Source organism: Harpegnathos saltator, unplaced genomic scaffold (assembly GCF_003227715.2).
Source record: "Harpegnathos saltator strain DR-91 unplaced genomic scaffold, Hsal_v8.6 scaffold217, whole genome shotgun sequence".
Classification (NCBI taxonomy): domain Eukaryota; kingdom Metazoa; phylum Arthropoda; class Insecta; order Hymenoptera; family Formicidae; genus Harpegnathos; species Harpegnathos saltator.
In genome coordinates, this window is record NW_020230003.1 from 667,423 (window position 1) to 690,466 (window position 23,044).

The window sequence follows — 23,044 nt, forward strand, 5'->3', positions numbered from 1 at the left end:
TTAAGACGTCTTAAAGACTTTTAAATTATGATGTCATAAAGACGTTTTTTTTCAGACGTATCATTTATTATGGATGGGTTATCATTGGATGTCCCCCTCCGAGACGAACAAATATCATCACACACTTTTTTGATCCGACATACAGTTTTCCAGATATTACGATTTGTCTGGTTAAATGGGACACCCTGTATACATACAGGATGTTTGATAGCTGATCATGCAGACAAAAGTTGGAGATAGATTGGATGTAGCCGAGAAGAAAAGTCATGTAACATAATGTCAAATTGGCAATAGTTATCGAGTTATTAATTAAAACATGTGTGCCGACAAGCGCGTAGAGAGCGGAGGGCGGCCGCAGTAAGCACTTAGACATTTGATACAGGCGGAGTCAGTGAGTGGCGGTAGGCAAGCGCGCGCGGCGAGGGGCAATATAAGCGACAAGAGGCGATCGCTCGCTCCTCGTCGTTCGCGCTCGCTGGCCTCTTGTCGCTTGCGCTCGATCGCTCCTCGTCGTTCGCGCTCGCTCGCTCCTCGTCGCGCGCGTTCGCCTCTTGTTGTTTACGTTGCCCCTCACCGCGCGCGCCCGCCTACCGACACTCGCTGACTCCGCCTGTATCAAATGTCTATGTGCTTACTGCGGTCGCCCTCCGCTCTCTACGCGCTCGTTGGCTCACATGTTTTAATTAATAACTCGATAACTATTGCCTATTTGACATTATGGTACATAACTTTTCTTCTCGGCTACACCCAATCTGTCTCCAACTTTAGTCTGCATGATCAGCTATCAAACACCCTGTGTGTGTGTGTGTGTGTGTGTGTGCGTGTGTGCGTGTGCGCGTGTGTGCGTGTGTGCGTGTGTGCGTGTGTGCGTGTGTGTGTGTGTGTGTGTGTGTGTGTATGTAACATATATTGCTGGATTATTTATGAATTCCATAGTTTAACGTAAAATCCTGATATAGGTGACATATCAAGTCAGTATTCAGAAGAAAATAACGGATTAAAGTCAATCGTGTGAACTGGCTGTATTATTGATGGTAATACTTATCTCTTTATATTTTGCAATATTATTTTTTATAATTTCATATTATTTTTCATACCTTGTGTATTTTATTGTGGTTTTGATATTTTACTATCTTTTTCTGTTTAAACACTTTGTATATACCTTGTTATATATTTAAACATCTATAACGTATATGATATATATTTATAACACATCTATAACACAAAACAGAGACTTCCGTTTCCGGCGACGAGTGAGTGAGAATAGTGAGTGATAGGGAGAGAATAGGGAAAGGTTATTAGTGGGAAGTAATGAGAGTGGAGGGGAAGGGAAGGGTGTTGGAGACTACGGGAGGGTGAAAGGTTGAGGTTGAGAAAGGGCAGGAGGGGGGAGTAGCGGAGGAAGGTGAGTGGAGGAATGCAAAGGCGGAGCAGGATATTGAGGTTAGGAAACGGGGTTGAGAGGGAACGGAGGAGGGAGATATGAAATGTCCGTGTATACCCGTAACACGCTATGCACAGCGCCTACCTCACTTGATAATATACGCAACATGTCCTCTTCGAATTTCTTTCGAATAATAGGCGATTAATACCGATACGGAGAATATGTAATCATAAAACATTTCAATATATAATAACGTTATTAATAACAATCATAGATTTATACACAACAATATTTCTATGCTTTGTTTTTATAAAAAGATATACGTATACGCTCTATGAAAGTTAGATTTTATATATGATAAGTTTGTGTGTCTATTTTTGTGGTGGTTGACGTAAGTACTATGACGGAAGTGATACATGAATTGCAAAATCAATCATGTTTATTAACGCGGCGTTTCCATCGAATCTATGACTCGTGAAAAACGCCGCATTCATGAAATCATACGTGATTGCATAATTATATCTGATATGATATGATATTGATAACGTAATTATTTTCACGTACACGCACCATATATACACATACACATCTACAATCGTGAAAGTGTTGTGCCGTCGTATTATTGTCATATCTTCTTTCCATCCTGTTTACTTTCGATTTTGTCATAGTTCTAATAATAGATGAATATCAAGTGTCGTAGACGTTACAGTTATGTGAGCTATTTAAAGTGCTGGAAAGCAGCCACTTTGTGCGACGCAAATCATGAGTAAGTGTAATATATAGAGATACATTTCATATGATATATAAGCAGTAGTACAAGCTAGTGTCGCAGTAAGTATCCATCGTTTCACGACGTATCATTTGTGAGCGCAAATTTATAAGTACATATTGCTTTCTCTCTATGTGTGTGTTTAAAACTTCTTTTAATACATTCTTTGTTAAATATATAAGTATTTATTATTAACTGATATTATTATTTTATATTTATTATTATTATTTATTATTATTACTAACTGATATTATTATTTTATATTTATTATTACATATCTTGTCACTCTCTATTTTATATTATTGGAATTGCAATAGTTTGTCGAGTTATCAGTAATGTGATAATGTACGGAAAAATGGAAGCGAAATTGAGCAAAAGTTAAATTATAAATTATATATAATAATGATTAATAATCAAAGAAAATTTCTATTAATTTGAAGAAAAAATATGTGTAGTTATTTCAATTTCAGAATATCTACATACGTAAATATAGAGCTGTCTTTCCGTTTTCACGACATTAATTTATTCTGGATTCACTACATACAGGGTGTTATAAAAGTCCTGGAAGAGCAGATAACTCGAAAAATATGAGTCCTAAAAAAATGCGAAGTACTGGGTTTTTATGATTTTTCCCTGGCTATCTGACGATGACCTAGGATTTGACCTTGACAATGATCTTGAAGGTCATTTCAAGGTCAGGTCAATTTTTTTAAATGGTACCCCATACTTTTGACCCCAGAAATGAAAATAGTGGAAAATTTTATGTTCGGATATGACCTTGAGCACTGCCAAATTTGACCTCTGAAGGTTACATAAAGGTCTAAGCTTGTTTTAGGATGAAAACGCGAATATCTTCGAAAATGCACCTGCTAGGGAACGATATTACGCATAAGAATAAGAATATAGAGGTCAACGAGGGACATTAAGCCGTGACCTTGCCCTTATTCTCAAACTCATGAGTTAAGATTATTATTAAGGTCAAACCGGACTTTTTCGGTTATAACACCTTAACTTTTTTCTCTATAATCTCTAATTTTTATAAAAATTTCTAACGCCAGAAAAGGTTAAGAAATTATGTTAAACGAAAAATATTCTTTTATCCTCTTACTTATTAATTTTAATTATTCCGTGCATATATATATATATAATTTTTTAATCTTTTAAATTATATTTATATATGCAGTGCAAATCCGTTGCGATCGTAATAATTATAAGCACTGCACACTTTATTGGATAAAGTAGGCATGTCATTTTATCGGTAAGCCCTGCATTATCGGCCACGCGCGCGCGCCTGAAGGGCACGCAACCCGTCATACTGAACTGTATGTCTGTGCAACACTCTGTATATTCAGAAATTCTTTTTAATTTTTCATCTCTGCTGCCACCTGCACTGATTTGGTCCTCCCATTGTCGTAATTGTCGCATCGATGTTACTTTTCTATATCTTCTTTTAACTCCTTCAAGCGATCTTGGTCCTGTTTTACCGCTCTTCCAGTATTCCACAGCTTGCCTTTTATAATCATTTGATATTCCTGCTTCAACGGAGCTACAAATAACTTTTTCCGGGAGATATTCTTTTCTTTCATTTTCCTCTAATAAATCAATATTTTACGCTTATGGAACTTCATATGTATTGTAAAAATCTAAAGTTTCTTCCTCTTCTATTTCAAATTCCTCTTCATTTTCTATTTCTTTTAACAAATATTCAATCTTCTCCTTCACTTCTACTTCTTTTGGAGTTATCGGACTTTGTGGAAAGTTAAGAGCAATGAAAGTTGTATAGAGTAACATTATAACATCCAAGGGATTAAATTGCATCATTCTGAAAAATATTAAAATGGAATATTTTTCTCGAACTATGATATATAAAATAATATATAAAATAAAACACACTTTATAATTAATGCAGTGATTTTCTTATGTTAATCCTGATGCCGCTTCTTCTCTCTGTCAAATATACAGGGTGTTATAAAAGTCCCGGAAGAGCAGAATAACTCGAAAAATATGAGTTCTAGAAAAGATGCGAAATACTGGGTTTTTATGATTTTTTCCTGGTTATCGGCTGACGGTGACCTTGGATTTGACTTTGACAATGACCTTGAAGGTCATTTCAAGGTCAGGTCAATTTTTAAATGGTACCCCATACTTTTGACCTCATAAATGAAAAGAGCGGGAAATTTTACGTTCGGATATGACCTTGAACACTGCCAAATTTGACCTCTGAAGGTCACATAAAGGTCTAAGCTTGTTTTAGGATGAAAACGCGAATATCTTCGAAAATGCACCTGCTAGGAAGCGATATTACGCATAAGAATAAGAATGTAGAAGTCAACGAGGGACATTCAGCCGTGACCTTGCCCTTATTCTCAAGGTCATGAGTTAAGATTATTATTAAGGTCAAACCGGACTTTTTCGGACTGAAAATCCATACTTTTGACCTAAAAGTGTCAAGATTGAACAATTTTACGTTCGGATATGACTATTTCAACCTTGACCTTGTTCTTAAGGTTATGTGTCAGTCATATCAAGGTCAATTAATTTTTGAGGCTGGAAACACATACGTTTACCCCCCCTCCTCCATAATGTGAAGAATGAGATTTTACGTTACGTACGAGGTCACACTCCGATTGTTGGTAATTCCTCGATATCGGGCGCCATTTTGGATCGGTCATCTTGAATTTGTAAAATCCAACGTAGGATTCGATTTCAGAAACGACTTCAAAAACTCCTTAAACGAGATCCAATTTTTGTTATTCTTAAATATCGGCTGCTATTTTGAATCGGCCATCTTGAATTTGCAAAATCCGACGTCGGATTCGGTTTTAGCGAGCTCAAAAATCCCAGGATCGGTATCCGAAAAATTTATACGCCATCGATAAAGTATATGCTTCAAGGTTTTTATTTGTCTCGATTCTATCAGTGTCAAACAGATAATAGATTGCTTTTGAGTTTTCATCAATTTAACAAGTTTTGATGTCATTCTAGTCCGTTTTGAATTATTATCATATTATTATTCACGATCAATGGTACATTACTTATTATTTTTATTTAAAGGTAAAGAAACCGAATTTTTTATATCAAATTTTTGCTAATTTTTTGTTTTCAATTCCAAATGGCTTCTGTTACAGAGCATGAGAGAGTTTCGCTATTGATGATGAGAGGATGGGGGGATAGACAAAGGTCATACAGTGAAGTGAGATTGCTGTTCAATGAAAACTTTCGTAATGAAGGCGAAGGTAAGGTAAAATTTCACTCTTCACATTAATGGAGGGTAAAAGTATGTGTTCCCAGCCTAAAGAAATTAATTGACCTTGATATGACTGACACATAACCTTAAGAACAACGTCAAGGTTGGAAACGTCATATCCGAACGTAAAATTTTTTAATCTTGACACTTTTAGGTCAAAAGTATGGATTTCAGTCCTAAAAAAGTCCAGTTTGACCTTAATAATAATCTTAACTCATGAGCTTGAGAATAAGGGCAAGGTCACGGCTTAATGTCCCTCGTTGACCTCTATATTCTTATTCTTATGCGTAATATCGTTCCCTAGCAGGTGCATTTTCGAAGATATTCGCGTTTTCATCCTAAAACAAGCTTAGACCTTTATGTAACCTTCAGAGGTCAAATTTGGCAGTGCTCAAGGTCATATCCGAACATAAAATTTTCCACTATTTTCATTTCTGGGGTCAAAAGTATGGGGTACCATTTAAAAAAATTGACCTGACCTTGAAATGACCTTCAAGATCATTGTCAAGGTCAAATCCTAGGTCATCGTCAGATAGCCAGGGAAAAATCATAAAAACCCAGTACTTCGCATTTTTTTAGGACTCATATTTTTCGAGTTATCTGCTCTTCCAGGACTTTTATAACACCCTGTATGTAGTGAATCCAGAATAAATTAATGTCGTGAAAACGGAAAGACAGCTCTATATTTACGTATGTAGATATTCTGAAATTGAAATAACTACACATATTTTTTCTTCAAATTAATAGAAATTTTCTTTGATTATTAATCATTATTATATATAATTTATAATTTAACTTTTGCTCAATTTCGCTTCCATTTTTCCGTACATTATCACATTACTGATAACTCGACAAACTATTGCAATTCCAATAATATAAAATAGAGAGTGACAAGATATGTAATAATAAATATAAAATAATAATATCAGTTAGTAATAATAATAAATAATAATAATAAATATAAAATAATAATATCAGTTAATAATAAATACTTATATATTTAACAAAGAATGTATTAAAAGAAGTTTTAAACACACACATAGAGAGAAAGCAATATGTACTTATAAATTTGCGCTCACAAATGATACGTCGTGAAACGATGGATACTTACTGCGACACTAGCTTGTACTACTGCTTATATATCATATGAAATGTATCTCTATATATTACACTTACTCATGATTTGCGTCGCACAAAGTGGCTGCTTTCCAGCACTTTAAATAGCTCACATAACTGTAACGTCTACGACACTTGATATTCATCTATTATTAGAACTATGACAAAATCGAAAGTAAACAGGATGGAAAGAAGATATGACAATAATACGACGGCACAACACTTTCACGATTGTAGATGTGTATGTGTATATATGGTGCGTGTACGTGAAAATAATTACGTTATCAATATCATATCATATCAGATATAATTATGCAATCACGTATGATTTCATGAATGCGGCGTTTTTCACGAGTCATAGATTCGATGGAAACGCCGCGTTAATAAACATGATTGATTTTGCAATTCATGTATCACTTCCGTCATAGTACTTACGTCAACCACCACAAAAATAGACACACAAACTTATCATATATAAAATCTAACTTTCATAGAGCGTATACGTATATCTTTTTATAAAAACAAAGCATAGAAATATTGTTGTGTATAAATCTATGATTGTTATTAATAACGTTATTATATATTGAAATGTTTTATGATTACATATTCTCCGTATCGGTATTAATCGCCTATTATTCGAAAGAAATTCGAAGAGGACATGTTGCGTATATTATCAAGTGAGGTAGGCGCTGTGCATAGCGTGTTACGGGTATACACGGACATTTCCATCTATTTTTCGAAAAGTCCGTATCTCGGGAAGTAACATTATTATATATGGTTGGACTCGGAATTCAATGCTCTTTAATTTTTGTCCTTACAATATTTTTGAATTTTGCGAAAATAATGAGTGGAGGGGGGAGCGGGGGGGTAAATTTGATATTTTGAAAAATTTGAATTGACAGGTGCAAAGAGCATCAAATACTGTAAAACTCTTACATTTACTATGTTTTCATATCTCTCATATTTTAGAAGATATTTGATAAAAACGAAAAAATCCGTTCTTTTCAAGGGGTGATTTCAACCCCTAAACCTCGAGATAAGCACATATAAAAAAATACGTGTCTAATATTTTTTGATCCTCTACAACATATCCAATGCCCATTCAAATCGGTGAGGGACGCCCCCGACCGTTTCCTTGTCAGTAGCCTAGTATTTTTTTCATTATTTCATTCATTTTTTGCATCAGTCCTGATTTGCTTGGAAACAAGAAACTTAGCATTTTTATTACGCTGAGTTTCATTCTGAAGTTCTATTGATGATGCAGGTGTTATTACTTTTTCTGATATAATCTTCGGTTTTGCAGATATTTCAGTTACCGAGTTTATATTTGGTGATTTATTCTCATCAACATATTTTTTTAATTTTCTTTATCGATGTTTGTATACTTGACTTATTCTTAATATTCTTTATTTTTTCCTCATTTTCAGATTCAGTAGATACAAGCTTTTGCGGCTTCTTTATATCTCTCTTTTCACTTGTTCTATCGTAAAATCTGAAACGACAAAGATGAATAGATAAAAAAACAAGTGTTTCATGCATCATGTACATGTGGATTAAATAAAACTGAACAGAAATTTTCTAAATCATGGTGCAAAGAATTCTATTACATTTTGAATTACTAATTTAAGAAAGTTGGCAAACGATCACGCGTGATATAGTAGGTGAACTTTAATAACGATGCCTGCCATCGTGTACTTTTAGATTGTTATAGTACTTGTAGATACAGAAACAGACTAAAAACTTATCATATCACTTTTCCAAAATTTTCTGTTGATTTATGAATTATTAAAAGGTTAGTGAATGATCGCGTGAGATAATTCACTATTATTCAAATAGGAACCCAAATAATAAAATCTGCTGCAACAAATTTTTAGCAGAGCATGCAACAAATTTGTAATGCCAGAAAGACAATAAATATTATATAGGATTTGTTATAACAAATTATGTTGCCAAACTGCCGTCAAAAATGCAACAAAGCTCGTTAACAGGCAATTCAGACCAGATTGGTGGTAGAAATAGGACAGACTCGATTGGCAGCAAGTTTTATATGCGGTTTGTGCCATCAATCTGGTGAAAATTCCTGCCAATAGACTTTGTCGCCAAAACACAAATTAAATGAAGACACAGTAAACCCTGGATTTGACAGCATCATTTGGCAAAAAATTGCTTTCTAATGGTTTGCAATCTGTAAATAAATAGTTAACTGGGAAGTATTCAATCACGACAGCAGATTTAGACATCACAACTTTACTATGCACGATAATTCATGAATCTTATTTCATAAGAGGAACATATACATGTTTACAAAATGATGTTGATATATTGTTTGTCAGGACAATTATCATGTAAATAAAAATATGAATGTATGGCTTATTAATATTGATTCAGTAAATATTATGTAACAGTTATATAATTATTCTTTTAAAATAAAAAATATACCTACTTTCATAACTTAATGAAAGATGTTAATGAAATTTTTGGAGTATTTTTAGTTTTTGGCATATTGCTTCAATTCTGAAATAAAATAAAATTGGATATATATAATTTGGGTTTACATAAATATTATAAATGTACGAAATATTTCAATATTGTTATTTATATTAGTACTTTATTGATTCCCCTTGAGGTTACATTTCTTCCCTTCCCCCTATCTTTTATAATCTACTTCCTTAAATCTATTCTTACAACTAATCTCCGCTCGCACGCGAGAGAGAGAGAATACTCCTCATGCCCACTCTCATTCCCCCACTCACTCCCTCCCTCTCACTCTCCATTCCTTTCCTTTCATACCTCAACTTCCGTTTCCGCCGCTCTTTCTATCTCTCCTTCCTCTCCTTCACCCCCCTCTTTCCACCTCTTCTCCACCTCCCTCATCCAATGCTCCCTCTTCTTCTCCTCGCATATCTTCTTATACTTTAGCCTCTCTTTCCTATATTTTTCTCCATCTACTCCCCTTTTCCTCCATTCCCTCAGCTCTTCCCTCAACCTTCTCTTCGCCTTCCTACATTCTTCATCCCATTATCCTCTCCCCTCTTTCCTCCTCTCTTTCCCCTTCATCCCTCTCAAAAGTTCTTCTTATCCCCCCTCTAATCTCCTCCATTCCTCTTGTACTCTCTCCTCTCTTCTCTCCCCTTTCCTAAATTTCTCGCCGAATCCTTCTAGTTCCTTCTTGGTCCACCATTTTTTTTCTCCCCCTTCTTTTACTCTCTTCCTATCTCCTCCCTCCTCCCTTCCCCCTCTTATCCACACTACTACCGGCTGGTGATCCGACTCCACTCTTTCTCCCACTTCCATTCTCTCCACCCTCTCCATTGTCTCTCAGTTTCTTATCACATAATCTACTACTGACACCCCCCTCCTCCTACGTACGTCCACTCACTCTTCTCATCTCACTTCGTATTCCCATTTAATATTCACCATCTTCTTTCTCCCAAAAATTCACATAACGTCCTTCCGTTCTTACATATCTTCCCATCCTTGGAGTTCCTGCTCCCTTCCTCCCCTCTCTCCTCTTCCCCCTCCCACTACTTCTCCTCCCTCCCTTCCTGTCCTCGCGTTTTAATCCCTCCCAACTATCATTCTCCCCTTCTCCCCTTTTTCCTCCACCCACTTCTTCATCCTTTCCAACTTTACCTCCATATCCCTAATCACGTATACCCCTATTATTATCCAACATTCCTTTGTCATTCTCACATGCCTCACCAACATCCCCTCCATCTCTTCCTCCTCTTCCCTTCTCATCTCCCTTACCTCGCTCCTTTCACCATTCCCCCTATCGCCCTCCCTTTCCTATTCCTTCTCTTCGCTCCCTGACATTCCCATCTATATCCTTTCGGCAACTCCTTTCTCACTCTTCCCCACCCCCTTTCGTCTATCCACGTCTCCATTAAAACCATTATGTCCCACTCTTTCAGTCCTTCCCAGAATTCCCTATCTTTATTCCCCAGCCCTGCCACGTTCCAAAATGCCACCTTATAAACCTCCTCCCCTTTTCCCTCCTCCCTTCCCTTTCCCTTCTCTTCATCCCTCTTACTTATCCCTCTTATCCCTTTTATCTGTCTCATTCCCTTCATCTCACCCCCCTTCAGTTTCCCTTCATCTCCCACCACTTCCCCCCCTCATCCCATCTCTTTATCTTCCCATCCACCAACATCTTCAAATACTCCACTTGTACCCTTTTTCCCTTTCTTCTTTCTGCCTCCGCCTCTCTTTCTATCCTCCACTTCATCCTTCTCTCCTCCCTTGTTAAATCGTCCTCTATCCTTTCCTTCCTCCCTCTTAGTTTCTTCTTCGCTTCCATCACCTTCCTTTTTTCCTCCATACTGCCTAGCTTTACTAATACCATTCCCTCCCCTTCTTTTTGCCCTTCCCCCAGTCTCCTCACCTCCCTCATATCTACTTTCAGCTCCAATCTCTTCCATATCTCTTTAATATTCTCCTCTACCCCTTTCCCCCCATTTCTACCTCCCTCACCGCCACATTTCTTCTCCTTTCCTCCCTCTCCTTTTTATCTACCCTTATCTCCAGTTCCCTTATCCTTCTTCCTCCCTCCTCCCCTATTCCTCCCTCCTACCTCCTTTTCTCCTCCCATTTCTCCCATTCTCCATCCTTTCCTCCATCTTCTTTATTTTTTCCTCCCTCTCCCTCCTCTCTCTACTCCATTCCGTCCTTCTCTCTTCTCTCTCCTTTCTCAATTCCTCCCTTAGTTCCCTATTCTCTCTCTCCCTCCTCTCTCCCTCCCTCTTCACTTCCTCTTTATACCCTTTCACTTCTTCCATCAATTTCCATATTATTTCCTTTATCTCCTCTTCTCTCATCCATCCTCCTTTCTCCCTTTCTCCCTCCTTCTCCTCTACTTTCCCACTTCCTCCCTCCTCATCCCCCTCTCGATGCCTTCCTACCTTCAAATTCTTCTTATCTATCCTCTCCTCTTCATCCTCCTCTTCTTCCCCCCCTTATCTTCCTTCTCCCCTCCCACATCATCTCTATAAAACTTCTCACACTTCCCATACTGCTCGTGCTGTCTCTCCTCAACCGTTCCGCATTTGTCAACCTCCCTCTCTTTTTCTCTCATCTCTTTCCCTCCTCTACACCCCCCTTCCTTCCTTTTCCTCCTTCCTCTATCCTCCTTCTCACTCCTTCCTCCCCTTCTTCACCTTACCACCTTTCGGATTTCCCGCGACTCTCTCTTAATTCTCATCTCTTCCACCAGTTCGCACCACCTCTCTCTACCTCCTGCCTCCCTCCTCCGTTCTCTCTCTCCCCGTTTCCTAACCTCAATATCCTGCTCCGACTTTTCACTCCTCCACTCTCCTTCCTCCGCTACTCCCCCCTCCTGCCCTTTCTCACCATCCACTTTACTCCCTCCCACTATCTCTCGCACCCTTCCCTTCTCCTCCACTCTCACTACTTCCTACTAATAACCTTTCCCTATTCTCTCCCTGTCACTCACTAATCTCACTCACTCGTCGCCGGAAATGGAAGTCCTTGTTATTTATATATATATATATATATATATTTGCTGCAATTGCAAAAATAAGTAATACATGATATTAATATTTAAATAAAAGTATGATTAATATTTAATAATATTTAAATAAAGGTAATATAACGACATAAACATAGGCGTGGAATAGTATGTATTAGGTGTACAAAAGAATAATCCAAATTATTTTAAGCAGTTATGAAATCAATTCTAAATTGAATAGATTTTCCCGCCCTTTTGCGATTATGTAATGTTGGCATATAGCTATTAAAAAGAACATATAGTTTGGCGAAAGGCTCAACATAACCTTCAAAAGTATTCAGTTCAGTACAGTCAAAAATGGCAACAGATAAGGTGCATATCCAACACTGCATTCTTTACGAATTCCAACAAGGAAAAAATGCTGCAAGAGCGTGCGAAGCGATTTATTCCTTTCTCAGCAAAGGTGTTGTATCGTACGATGCGTGCGCATTTTGGTTTAAGCGGTTTAAAAACGGTAATTTCAGTCTAATCGACAAACAACGCCCTGGATGCCCTCCGAAGTGCGATAATGATGATTTAGAACAACTGCTCGCTGAGAATTCGGCACAAACACAAAAAGAGCTTGCAGGACACTTGGGAATAACGCAGCAAACGATTTCCAAACGCCTACATAAGATGGGAAAGATCCAGAAAGAAGGAAAATGGATTCCGTATGAACTCACTGAAACCAACAAAAATCAACGAGTGGCAGCGTGTCTTTCTCTTCTCAATAAGCAGCGTCGAAAGTCTTTCTTGTGGAAAATCGTTACGGGCGATGAGAAATGGATACTCTATGACAATCCGAAACGCAGAAAGTCTTGGTTAAATTCCGGTGAATCATCAAAATCGCTTCGGAAAGAAGGTTCTTCTCTGCATTTGGTGGGATATCAAGGGCATGCTTTGTTATGAGTTGTTGGAACCGGGTGAAACAGTTACTGCGGACTGCTACCAACGTCCATTAATCTGCTTGAGTCAAGAATTGGAACGAAAACGCCCGTATATTGGCAAAGGAGAACGTCCAGTGAAATTGTTCCATGATAACGCCAGACCACACATTGCTTCCAATACAAAAGACACCATGAGTCTTGGCTAGGACGTCTTGTAGCACCTGGCTGCAACCGACTATTCACCAGACATTGCTCCATCCGATGATCACTTGTTCCGGTCGATGCAATACGCCTTATCCGATATGCACTTCCAATCAATGGATGAGATTCGAAAATGGCTTGACGACTTTATCGTGTCCAAAGACGTAACATTTTTCTGAGATGGAATTCATCAGCTGCCTGAAAGATGGCTTAATATTATAGAAAGCAACGGTGAATACTTTGATTGAACAATTTAATTTACTTTCTTTTAAAATAAACCTTGAATGTAGCTGAAAAAATTGGATTATTCATTTGTACACCTAATATATTAATTATCATTTTGTCTTTACTTTTCATTTTTTATAAAAAATAATTTTAAACACTGTTTATTTATAATTGTATGTAAAATTTGTTTATAACTTATATATAAAATTGTATATAACATTTATAATTGTATATATATAATTATATATAAAAATAGTATTATATTAAATAATATAAAAATTTTAATGTATTTTTAAATATTATTTTATTTATTATTACTGCATATTAGCGTCATTATTATTATGTTCCTTTTTATGTTAAATTTAATTATCAATTATTCTAATTTTACTAAATTACTATACTTATGCATCTCAATATAATACAAACATATATTAATATATTATTAATATATATTATATTAATAATACTTATATATACTTATGTACTATATATATACTATACACTTAAATATTATATATTCATCCTGCAGTTGCAATATGTCATAATCAACATTGTCATATTCACTATGTTCCAATACTTGATCACTAGTGTGAATCAATCTCTCATTTCCACTTGGATTAATTGGTTAGACAGGAATAAATGATGATAGCAGATTTTCTAATGCACCAAAAGTTCTGTATATAGCTTCAGTTTGTTGTTGTATGAGACGACGGTTATGTTTATCTGAATAGAAACGAATTTGTTTCTGTCTCTTATCATCCGCCATTCTACATTCAGATGTAAATATTAATATTCTAAACATAAAAAAGTATCATAGAAACAAATATATACTATACTAACCCAATGAGCAAAATGAGTGCAAATTGAGTGCAAATTGGCAACAAATTCGATCAAAACTTGATGCCAAAACCATATGCAACTATGTCCTCTTTAGGATTGTGTTTTGACGTCAAGGCTTGATGTGGGGCAACTTGCAGTAAATTTGCAGCAAAAACCGCGCAAATTTTGTAGCGCATAACTTAGCACCAAATAGGCACCAAACGCCGAGCAACACTTGCGCACAAGACACGAGAGCAAATTGGTAGCAAATCCACAGCAAGCCTTGCACTCAATCAGCTGATCGAGATGGTGGCGACGTGCGTTGGGTTTTAAATGGCTCCTAACTTATATATTGCTAAATTTTAATTACAATTCTGCATTTAAAAAGGGAAAGGTGTATATAGAAATAAATATTTGATAAAACAGACTGTGTAATTTATTATATAAATATATATACATATAAGATCACGATATTCATAATTATCGTTATTTACATGTAAACGAAAGGTGAGAAATGAAATATATGCGGTGGAACATATTGACTTGTGTATTCTATATAATTTCTATATAAATATTTTACAATTATAGGTATTATTCTGAATTTTGAAATTTTGACTACAAATTCATAATCAGCAATTCTAAAAACCTTTAGTAAAACGTGAATTAGACGCAGATTATTTCTAGAAAAAAGTCAGACACGGAAGGGTTAAGTCACATTGCATAAGTTTTTATGTTATGACTACGAAAGAAATATTAGTATACAAAACTATTCAGAATTCTTATTTTTACTTTTCACTACATGAAACGAGCTAACACGCGCACGATAATCGTTATATACTATAAGAACTTACGAGAAAAGATTACAAAAAAAGTATCAAAACTTGCCACCAATTTTTCACGCGTCAAGAGAATACTTAGAAAGAAAGATCTCTTTCTCATTTCTTCGCGAGAAGTTCACGACATCGCGTTCTGAATTAACGTTCGCTCAAATATTTTCAGCTAAGAGTCCCGTCTTTTCGCGACTGACGACGATTCGGTCCGCCGGCGGAGATGCTGCGCAAACAGTGTGACGCCTGGCGATTTGAAACCTGCATACGCCAAAAACTGTTCCCATTGGCCAACTCAACCAGATGCACGCAAATCGTCTTCTACAGTTTCGATAAGAACGGCGACGGTTTCGTCAGCTTCAGCGATCTTCTGGATGCCACAGCATCGATCGTGAACGGCATGGTCGATCAGCTCTCTTGGATATTTGGGTGAGCAGTAATCGCTGTTAATAACGGACTGTCTGATTCCAGGCTCATTTTCGAGCGCAACCTGAAAGATTTTTATTTCGTGTCAGTTAAGAAGTTCGGTTTGATTTTCTGTAACTTCTTCGGGCACAGACTGACCACTTTGTACTTTTTTCTTGCTATTTAATGATGGCTGTGCAGAGAAAATTTACATATATAATCATTTTTCCTCGGAATAATACTCAAAGTTAAAAAGTGACATTTAAAAATGTTAATATTAGTCGCAATAGAAATTTTACTTGATTATTGGATATTTATTAAATATTTGATCACTAATACTTATTGAAGTCAATAACCTCGACGATCATAACATGCGAAATACTCTCTGGACCTACTTTTCATCAGATTCTACGATTTTTATGGAGACAGTTGTATCACGAAGCGAGAAATGTTGGTCATAATATTCGCGATTTATGAGATGGTGCAGGACGCGCAGACCATCCAGCCCGCAATTAACATCCAAGTGGACAAGTTCTTCAAGAAGATGAACGTAGACAGAGACGGAATAGTCACCAGGGAGGAATTCATAAGCGGTTGTAAAAATGTACGAGCAATTAGTTTCCATAACGTCTCGCGATACGACATCGTTATTTTAGTGATAATGAATAGTAAAAACGTGTATACATTTTGAAATTTAATAAATATTTTATCTTCTTACAGGATACCATTATATACAACCAGTTGAGTTTATTTAATAAGATTTGGTGACCGAATAAAAACGTCCTTCAGAGATTAACGAGCAATTTATCCACACACGCGTAAAGTCATTAAAATACTTGTAAAGCCCGTGTCACCCGATTTCTCCTCTTAAATAGTACATACATTTTCTATGTCATTTATCGTGAGAATTCCTGCGCAATATGTTACAGTCGCGATATCACCATAAATGATCAGTCCATTTCATTAATATCACATACAAAGGGCTTTCAGAACAGTCTCTTTTGTGAAATGTAAAACACGCAGGCGAGGAAGAACGCGAAGGCCAGTGCAAGTAATACTTTATCGGTGACTTCGCATTTACCATATTTTCCTAAGAGCTTTCCCGATTGCACTATCACTTGCTGTTGATGCTCCAGCTCGTTTCTCGCGTTATCAACTTTGTCAGAGGATGTTATTGAAACAAAACAGCATAATCGGTAGAATCGTAATAATTATTCTTAAACAGACAATATATAGTGAGGCGATAATAATAAATAATAATTTATCTAACAAAGAGAAATTACATGGTGCAGAAGTAATCCTTGCGGTGGTAACGCTTTTTTTCAGGTGATTCCTAAGATTTGAAGGTCATCTTTGTTTTTTTTAATGGAATGCTGTTTCTGAATTTATTTTTCGATAACAGTTATTAGAAGAAATACAACAACCTATAATAAAGAACGATTCAAAATCAGTTATGATACAAAAAAACATTTTAATAAATTTTATTACATTAAAACATTTTATTTAAAAAATAATTTAGGAAAAAGCGATAAAGGATTTAGATTTTTAAAGCTTAGTTTACTTAGAAAATAAAACTTTACTACTATAAGACAATTGTTTCAGTACCATGTATTTTCTATTAACCCGTTTCGGACGAAAACGCCACTCTCGGTACACCGCTCTTTGGCGGCTCATAACTAATCCTCATAACTATTTGTATTTGAAAAATTCGAGAGGTACATATTTTTATAGTTTAAGATGTGCCCTTTCTGATAGTGTCCATAAAATTTCTCCAAAAAATTGTTAATTATGGAAAGAAACAGTTTAAAACAAAAAAAACATGGTTTTTTCGCACTTTTTTTTTTTTTAATCGAATTTTCAAAGGGTTTCCTGTCTGCAATGACCCTAGAACCCCACTAAACGGTGGAATAAACGTTTAAACTTTAATAATATGTGGTTTGGAGATCGATTTTACTCCTTAATGTATTCAAAATGGCACCTAAACTGCAAAATTTTCGTGAAAACATTCATGAATTTTTTATTGAAAAATGATGCATTTTTACGAAAAATTGTCAAGAATAAAAAGTTCTTAAAATCACTCAAGAAATGCACTCGAATTTTTTGAAAATATTTCGAGCAATTTTTTTGATTTTGTAAATAGTCAATTTATGCAAAATTGAAAAAATTGCTCAAAAAATTCCGAAAAAATTTGGGTGCATTCTTTGGCTAATTATAATAACTTTTTATTCTTCACCATTTTTCTCATTAGTGCATTATTTTCAAGAGAAAAAACTCCGACGCCTCTCGCGCTCACGACGCGCGCTTGTGTGCGTTACTCCTCCATGCTACGGCGTGCTACCAAACGGGCCAAATGTGGGATCACTGGGTTCACCTACTATATACACGGGATCAGTTGCGCGATACAAACTTAAAAAATTGTTTCTACTATTTCAAAAAGCTATATTATATTATAGTCTAAATTAAAATGTCGAAAAACTGAATAGTAAGTTGATCACGTAGAATAAAATGATTCTAATGATTTTCGTCTGCTACAGTTTTGGTATAGGTGATAGATTATAATGCTGCTGGCTAATAAAAGTCGTTTTATTGTCTATTCTATCAAATACTTAAGACAGTGCTGTCAGTTTTTTAATGTTTGGAAATGAAAAGAAAAATTTTTCACTTTAATTATCGTATGTTTATTTTTTTTTCGTTTCTTATCATTTGATAAGATGCGATGGATTTACTGCGGAATTTCTTGTCCCTCCCATAAGAGATCGTGTATATAAAAACGAAATTTTGACATTAATTACCTCAAAAACCATCACACAAATCCTTCTAAAATTTTAACGCAATGTACACTTTGTTTGCGGCGGATTGACGATAGATGTGCGAATATATCAAACCTTTTCATGATCCGATACTATTTTGACATTTGAAAGTTTTTTTCTTGAAAATAATGCACTAATGAAAAAATGGTAAAGAATAAAAAGTTGTTATAATTAGCCAAAGAATGCACCCAAATTTTTTCGGAATTCTTTGAGCAATTTTTTCAATTTTGCATAAATTGACTATTTACAAAATCAAAAAAATTGCTCGAAATATTTTCAAAAAATTCGAGTGCATTTCTTGAGTGATTTTAAGAACTTTTTATTCTTGACAATTTTTCGTAAAAATGCATCATTTTTCAATAAAAAATTCATGAATGTTTTCACGAAAATTTTGCAGTTTAGGTGCCATTTTGAATACATTAAGGAGTAAAATCGATCTCCAAACCACATATTATTAAAGTTTAAACGTTTATTCCACCGTTTAGTGGGGTTCTAGGGTCATTGCAGACAGGAAACCCTTTGAAAATTCAATTTAAAAAAAAAAGTGCGAAAAAATCATGTTTTTTTTGTTTTAAACTGTTTCTTTCCATAATTAACAATTTTTTGGAGAAATTTTATGGACATTAACAGAAAGGACACATCTTAAATTATAAAAATATGTACCTCTCGAATTTTTCAGACACAATAGTATTAGTTATGAGCCGCCAAAGAGCGATGTACCGAGAGTGGCGTTTTCATCCGAAACGGGTTAAATATTTTTCTATTCTCATATCTCATATTCAAGATATTCAAGATAAGATAATAGTTACTGCTTTATTCTGCATGATAGATATCTAATAAATTCCATATTTTTATGAAATAATTCAAAAATATAGTACGTAAACAATATGTCCAATGTATCAGCACTTCTCTGAGTTGTCTCAGCTAGATGCTGAATTATTACGATGCTGAATAATTTGTCTGTGATTTGGCTAGAAGAATCTGTCAAACTTTGTTTGTCTCGTCGTTTACGAAGAGCATTTTGCCGCTCCTCTGGTAGAGAGAGCAGATTCTCCTAAACTAATTTATCTATGACACAAGAGCTAACGACATTAGCCTTGCGAAAAACCGCCAAGAACACATTTAATTGCTCCTTATAGCTCTCAACTATGGAAAACAACTGTCTTCTTCTTCTCATTTGGTTCGGTTTCAGCAATAGACGCTAATCGCTCTATGGAGGATTTTAACACTGCAATTTTGGTCCTACCTTCGGCATTGAGTTCGTCTAACGCTTTGTACAACCCAGTGCATTGTTATATGTTCTTCACAGAAAATACATGGTGATTTGTTATTTGGCTTATCATTATAATATAATATAATGTATTATAATATAATTATAATATAATTCCTAATATATTATTTATTATTGTAAACATGATCCTACTATTTATTATTGTAAAACATGATGTTAATTTTCTATTCTTCTTTCCTTCTTCTTTTTCCAGAATTGATGTTAATCTAAAGTTGAGATTGAGGTTATACACAGTCTGTCCCAGATACGATGAGACTGGTTCCATCAAAGTTCTTAGCGCAGCGACATCTATGAGTGAATGATGGTAGATGAATGTTCTACCCTTCATCTACTTAACCTCAAAATTTGAGCGAATTCGGTTGATATTTCACTGTGATTTGACATTTTATGTAAAGTCACTTTGTGTACGTCGGTCGAAAAACCAACATAGAACAAAGAGCGAATATTAAATTCTGTTTTAAATTGGGTAAAAGTGGTGCAGAAACGTACGAAACGCTAAAAAATGTGCACGGGGATGAATGCATGTCCCGTGCACAGGTTTTCCGTTGGTTTGGCCGATTCCGTGATGGTCGTGAGGACCTTGCAGACGATGACCGAGCACCGCCGCCAAAAACCACTCGCAATGAAGAAAACATCGAGAAAGTCAAAGAAATTCTTCTAAGCGACCGCTATGTGTCTGCGAGACTCATCGAAGAGGAAACTGGGATACCGAAAAGCACAGTCTATCGAATTTTGACCGAAGATTTGGGCAAACGGAAGGTCTGTACGCGCTTCGTGCCACACATTCTGACAGACGACCAAAAAGATTGGAGAGTTCAGCATTGCAAAGACATGTTAAAAATGTCCCGAAGGAATTCGGCAAGCATGTCAGCCATTGTAACTGGTGATGAAACGTGGTGTTTTCAATACGAGCCAAAAACAAAACGTCAGAGTGCGGCATGGAAGTCACCAGAAGAGCCAAAAGAGAAAAAATTACGCTTTCAGAAGAGCAAAATCAAGACAATGCTGACCGTTTTCTTCGATTCAAAGGGAATTGTTCATAGTAAATTCGTTCCAGAAGGTCAGACGGTGAACGCAGAATATTATCTTGGAGTTCTACAACGATTGTGGGCCAGAATTCGACGAGTTCGACCGGAATATCGAGAGCCAGGCAGTTGGTTTTTGTTGTACGATAATGCACCATCGCACAAAGCCATCATGGTACGTGAATTCTTGACCAAAAAAGGCATCATTGTTATCGATCATCCACCGTATTCACCTGATTTGGCTCCGTGCGACTTCGGGCTATTTCCCAAACTGAAATTGGCGATGAAAGGAAATCGTTTCGATACTATCCCGGTCATCCAAAAGACTTCGACCGCCATACTAAAGGCCATTCCAGCCGATGAGTATAAAAAATGTTTCGAAAAATTTGTTGAACGTTTCCAGCGCTGTATTGACTCAGAAGGAGACTATTTTGAATAAACAAAAATGAAAAATAAAAATAATAAACGCTTTGTATTTTTTTAGACCAGTCTCATTGGATCTGGGACAGACTGTGTATTTCATAGTTTATGAGATAGAATCACACATATATATACATATATTTACTTACTTACTATATTAAAGCGTTCACTTGAAGATGATCCTTCACAATATCTTGACATATCAGTTCCACCGTGTAATTCTCGGAATCCATTTATGTGTAAATTATTTACTCCTATGTATCACTCCTCTCTATATGTTACGTGGACAACAAAACTCTGGGGCTCAATTATTTGGTCTGTTCTTTTCAGCTGCACTGCGGTCACTGCAGAACTAGTGCAATAAGTTAGAATGAGACAACTATATTTTTTCTCACTTTAACTTATTGCACCAGTTCAGTAGTGCAGCTAAAAAGAACAGACCACTTGAAAGCGTACGAGATATGTCGCATGCGACAATTGTCACCTATGACAATTGTCGCATGCGATTCGAGAGCGGTGTTGTCGCTACTGTCAGGAGACTCTTAACCAATAGAGAAAAAGCAATAACAAGAGCGGGAATTTTTCTCCACATGACGATTAATAGAGATGGATACAAAAGGCAGATATAATCCCAGATAGCCAAACCTGCGCGAGCAGATTTCGAACGAAGCCTGCTATCATAGTTTGATGGCAAATAGGCAACAAATTTAACGCAGAATCTGTTATATCAAATTATGCCGCCAATCTGCGGTCAAATATGCGCCAGATCCTGTTGTCAGATATTTGACGGCAGATTTGTAGCAAAAACCGCGCACACTTGCAGTAATTTGACGGCAGATTAGCGGCAGAAACCGAGCAAACTCTACGCGCAGACTCTACGTGTAGTTTGGCAGCAGGACCTGCGCGGTTTCTGCCGACAATCTGCTCGCACGGCCTGTCACACAGGTCCTGTCGACAAAACACGAGCCTAATGAGGACACAGATGGCTATGGTTTTGATGTGGAGATCTGATCGAAATTGGCGTCAATCTGCGCACATTCTGTTAGCATTTTGCTTACTGGGATATTGATAGATATGGAAGCAAGTAACTTACTTCCACAGATGCATCTAATGCTGAAGATCTTTTTGGATGATGGTATTGCTCTACGATATCAATAATATTGTCAGCCTGTCTTCTAGTTAATCGAAATAATTTTATGAATTGGTTTTCTGGAAGTTCAAATAGAACTTCTCGGGTTCGGAAATGTCTCCCATTTCTTTGTACATGTCTTTCTGCTTCAGTAAGCATATCAGCACCAATAATATTTACTATATTGGCCATATTAACCAACTGCTGTAACAAAATTATTTAAGAGTATACGCTCGAACAATGTGTATAACTAACGTGGGATGTTTCCAAAACTTACCTTATTCAAAATGCAATAACATAGGCAACAATATAGGCTATGTTCTGATATTCACTGCCAATACTGAAAATATATAGTTTGTGTCACGTAAACTATAAATTTTCAGCGCTGGCAGTAAAGTTGGGTAGATCCAAACTTTTGAAGTTAGGAATTAAAGCTTAAGGCCGATTTCTCTCAGTAATAAATAAGATAAGCCAATAAGAAAAATTATTTAGGCACATGTACACGTTTTCACGCACGTTTCGATCTGGTTTGGCAAAATGTCCGACAACGAAGAATATGTTGCTGACACTGCTCAGGTAGAACAGAAAATAACGATGACATCAAAATGATATCAAAATGATGAGAAAAACTCTTTTTCTCATCATGATTCGGTTATTTTCTTGTCATTTCGATGTCATCATGATTTTTTGTTCTACTTGGGTCACGACGAAGTTTTAATAACAATTATACAAGCAAATCCCTGTTTGTATGCAAAAGATAATAAATATTATAAAAATCATAACATAAAGGAAATGAAATGGGAAGTGATTGGTAAAGCTTAGACCAAATAGCTAAAATCTTATTACATCTATTGTAGACCCGGCCTAATGAAAACATATAATAAGCACAAATTAAATTAAGTAAGAAAGAGATATGTATTAGTATAGTATAAGGAGGTATTAAATATCAGGTGTAGTAAAAAGAAATCTATTATTTTTCCAAT

The 23,044-nt window shown here is 36.0% G+C and overlaps 1 protein-coding gene across 3 annotated transcripts; it reads left to right on the forward strand.

The window, feature by feature from the left end:
• Positions 1 to 1,214: 1,214 nt before the first annotated feature.
• LOC112588435 (Kv channel-interacting protein 2-like) lies at positions 1,215 to 16,160 on the forward strand. Of its 3 annotated transcripts, none has more exons than XM_025298395.1 (4): positions 1,215 to 1,405; positions 15,154 to 15,410; positions 15,792 to 15,990; positions 16,107 to 16,160. In XM_025298395.1, the coding sequence occupies exons 2-4, from the start codon at positions 15,205 to 15,207 to the stop codon at positions 16,152 to 16,154; spliced, it is 453 nt and encodes a 150-aa protein (XP_025154180.1). In that variant the 5' UTR covers positions 1,215 to 1,405; positions 15,154 to 15,204; the 3' UTR covers positions 16,155 to 16,160. The 3 variants fall into 3 exon arrangements, with proteins under 3 accessions (XP_025154180.1, XP_025154181.1, XP_025154182.1); XM_025298396.1 differs by lacking the exon at positions 1,215 to 1,405 and adding an exon at positions 5,321 to 5,389; XM_025298397.1 differs by lacking the exon at positions 1,215 to 1,405 and adding an exon at positions 6,408 to 6,772.
• Positions 16,161 to 23,044: the final 6,884 nt, after the last annotated feature.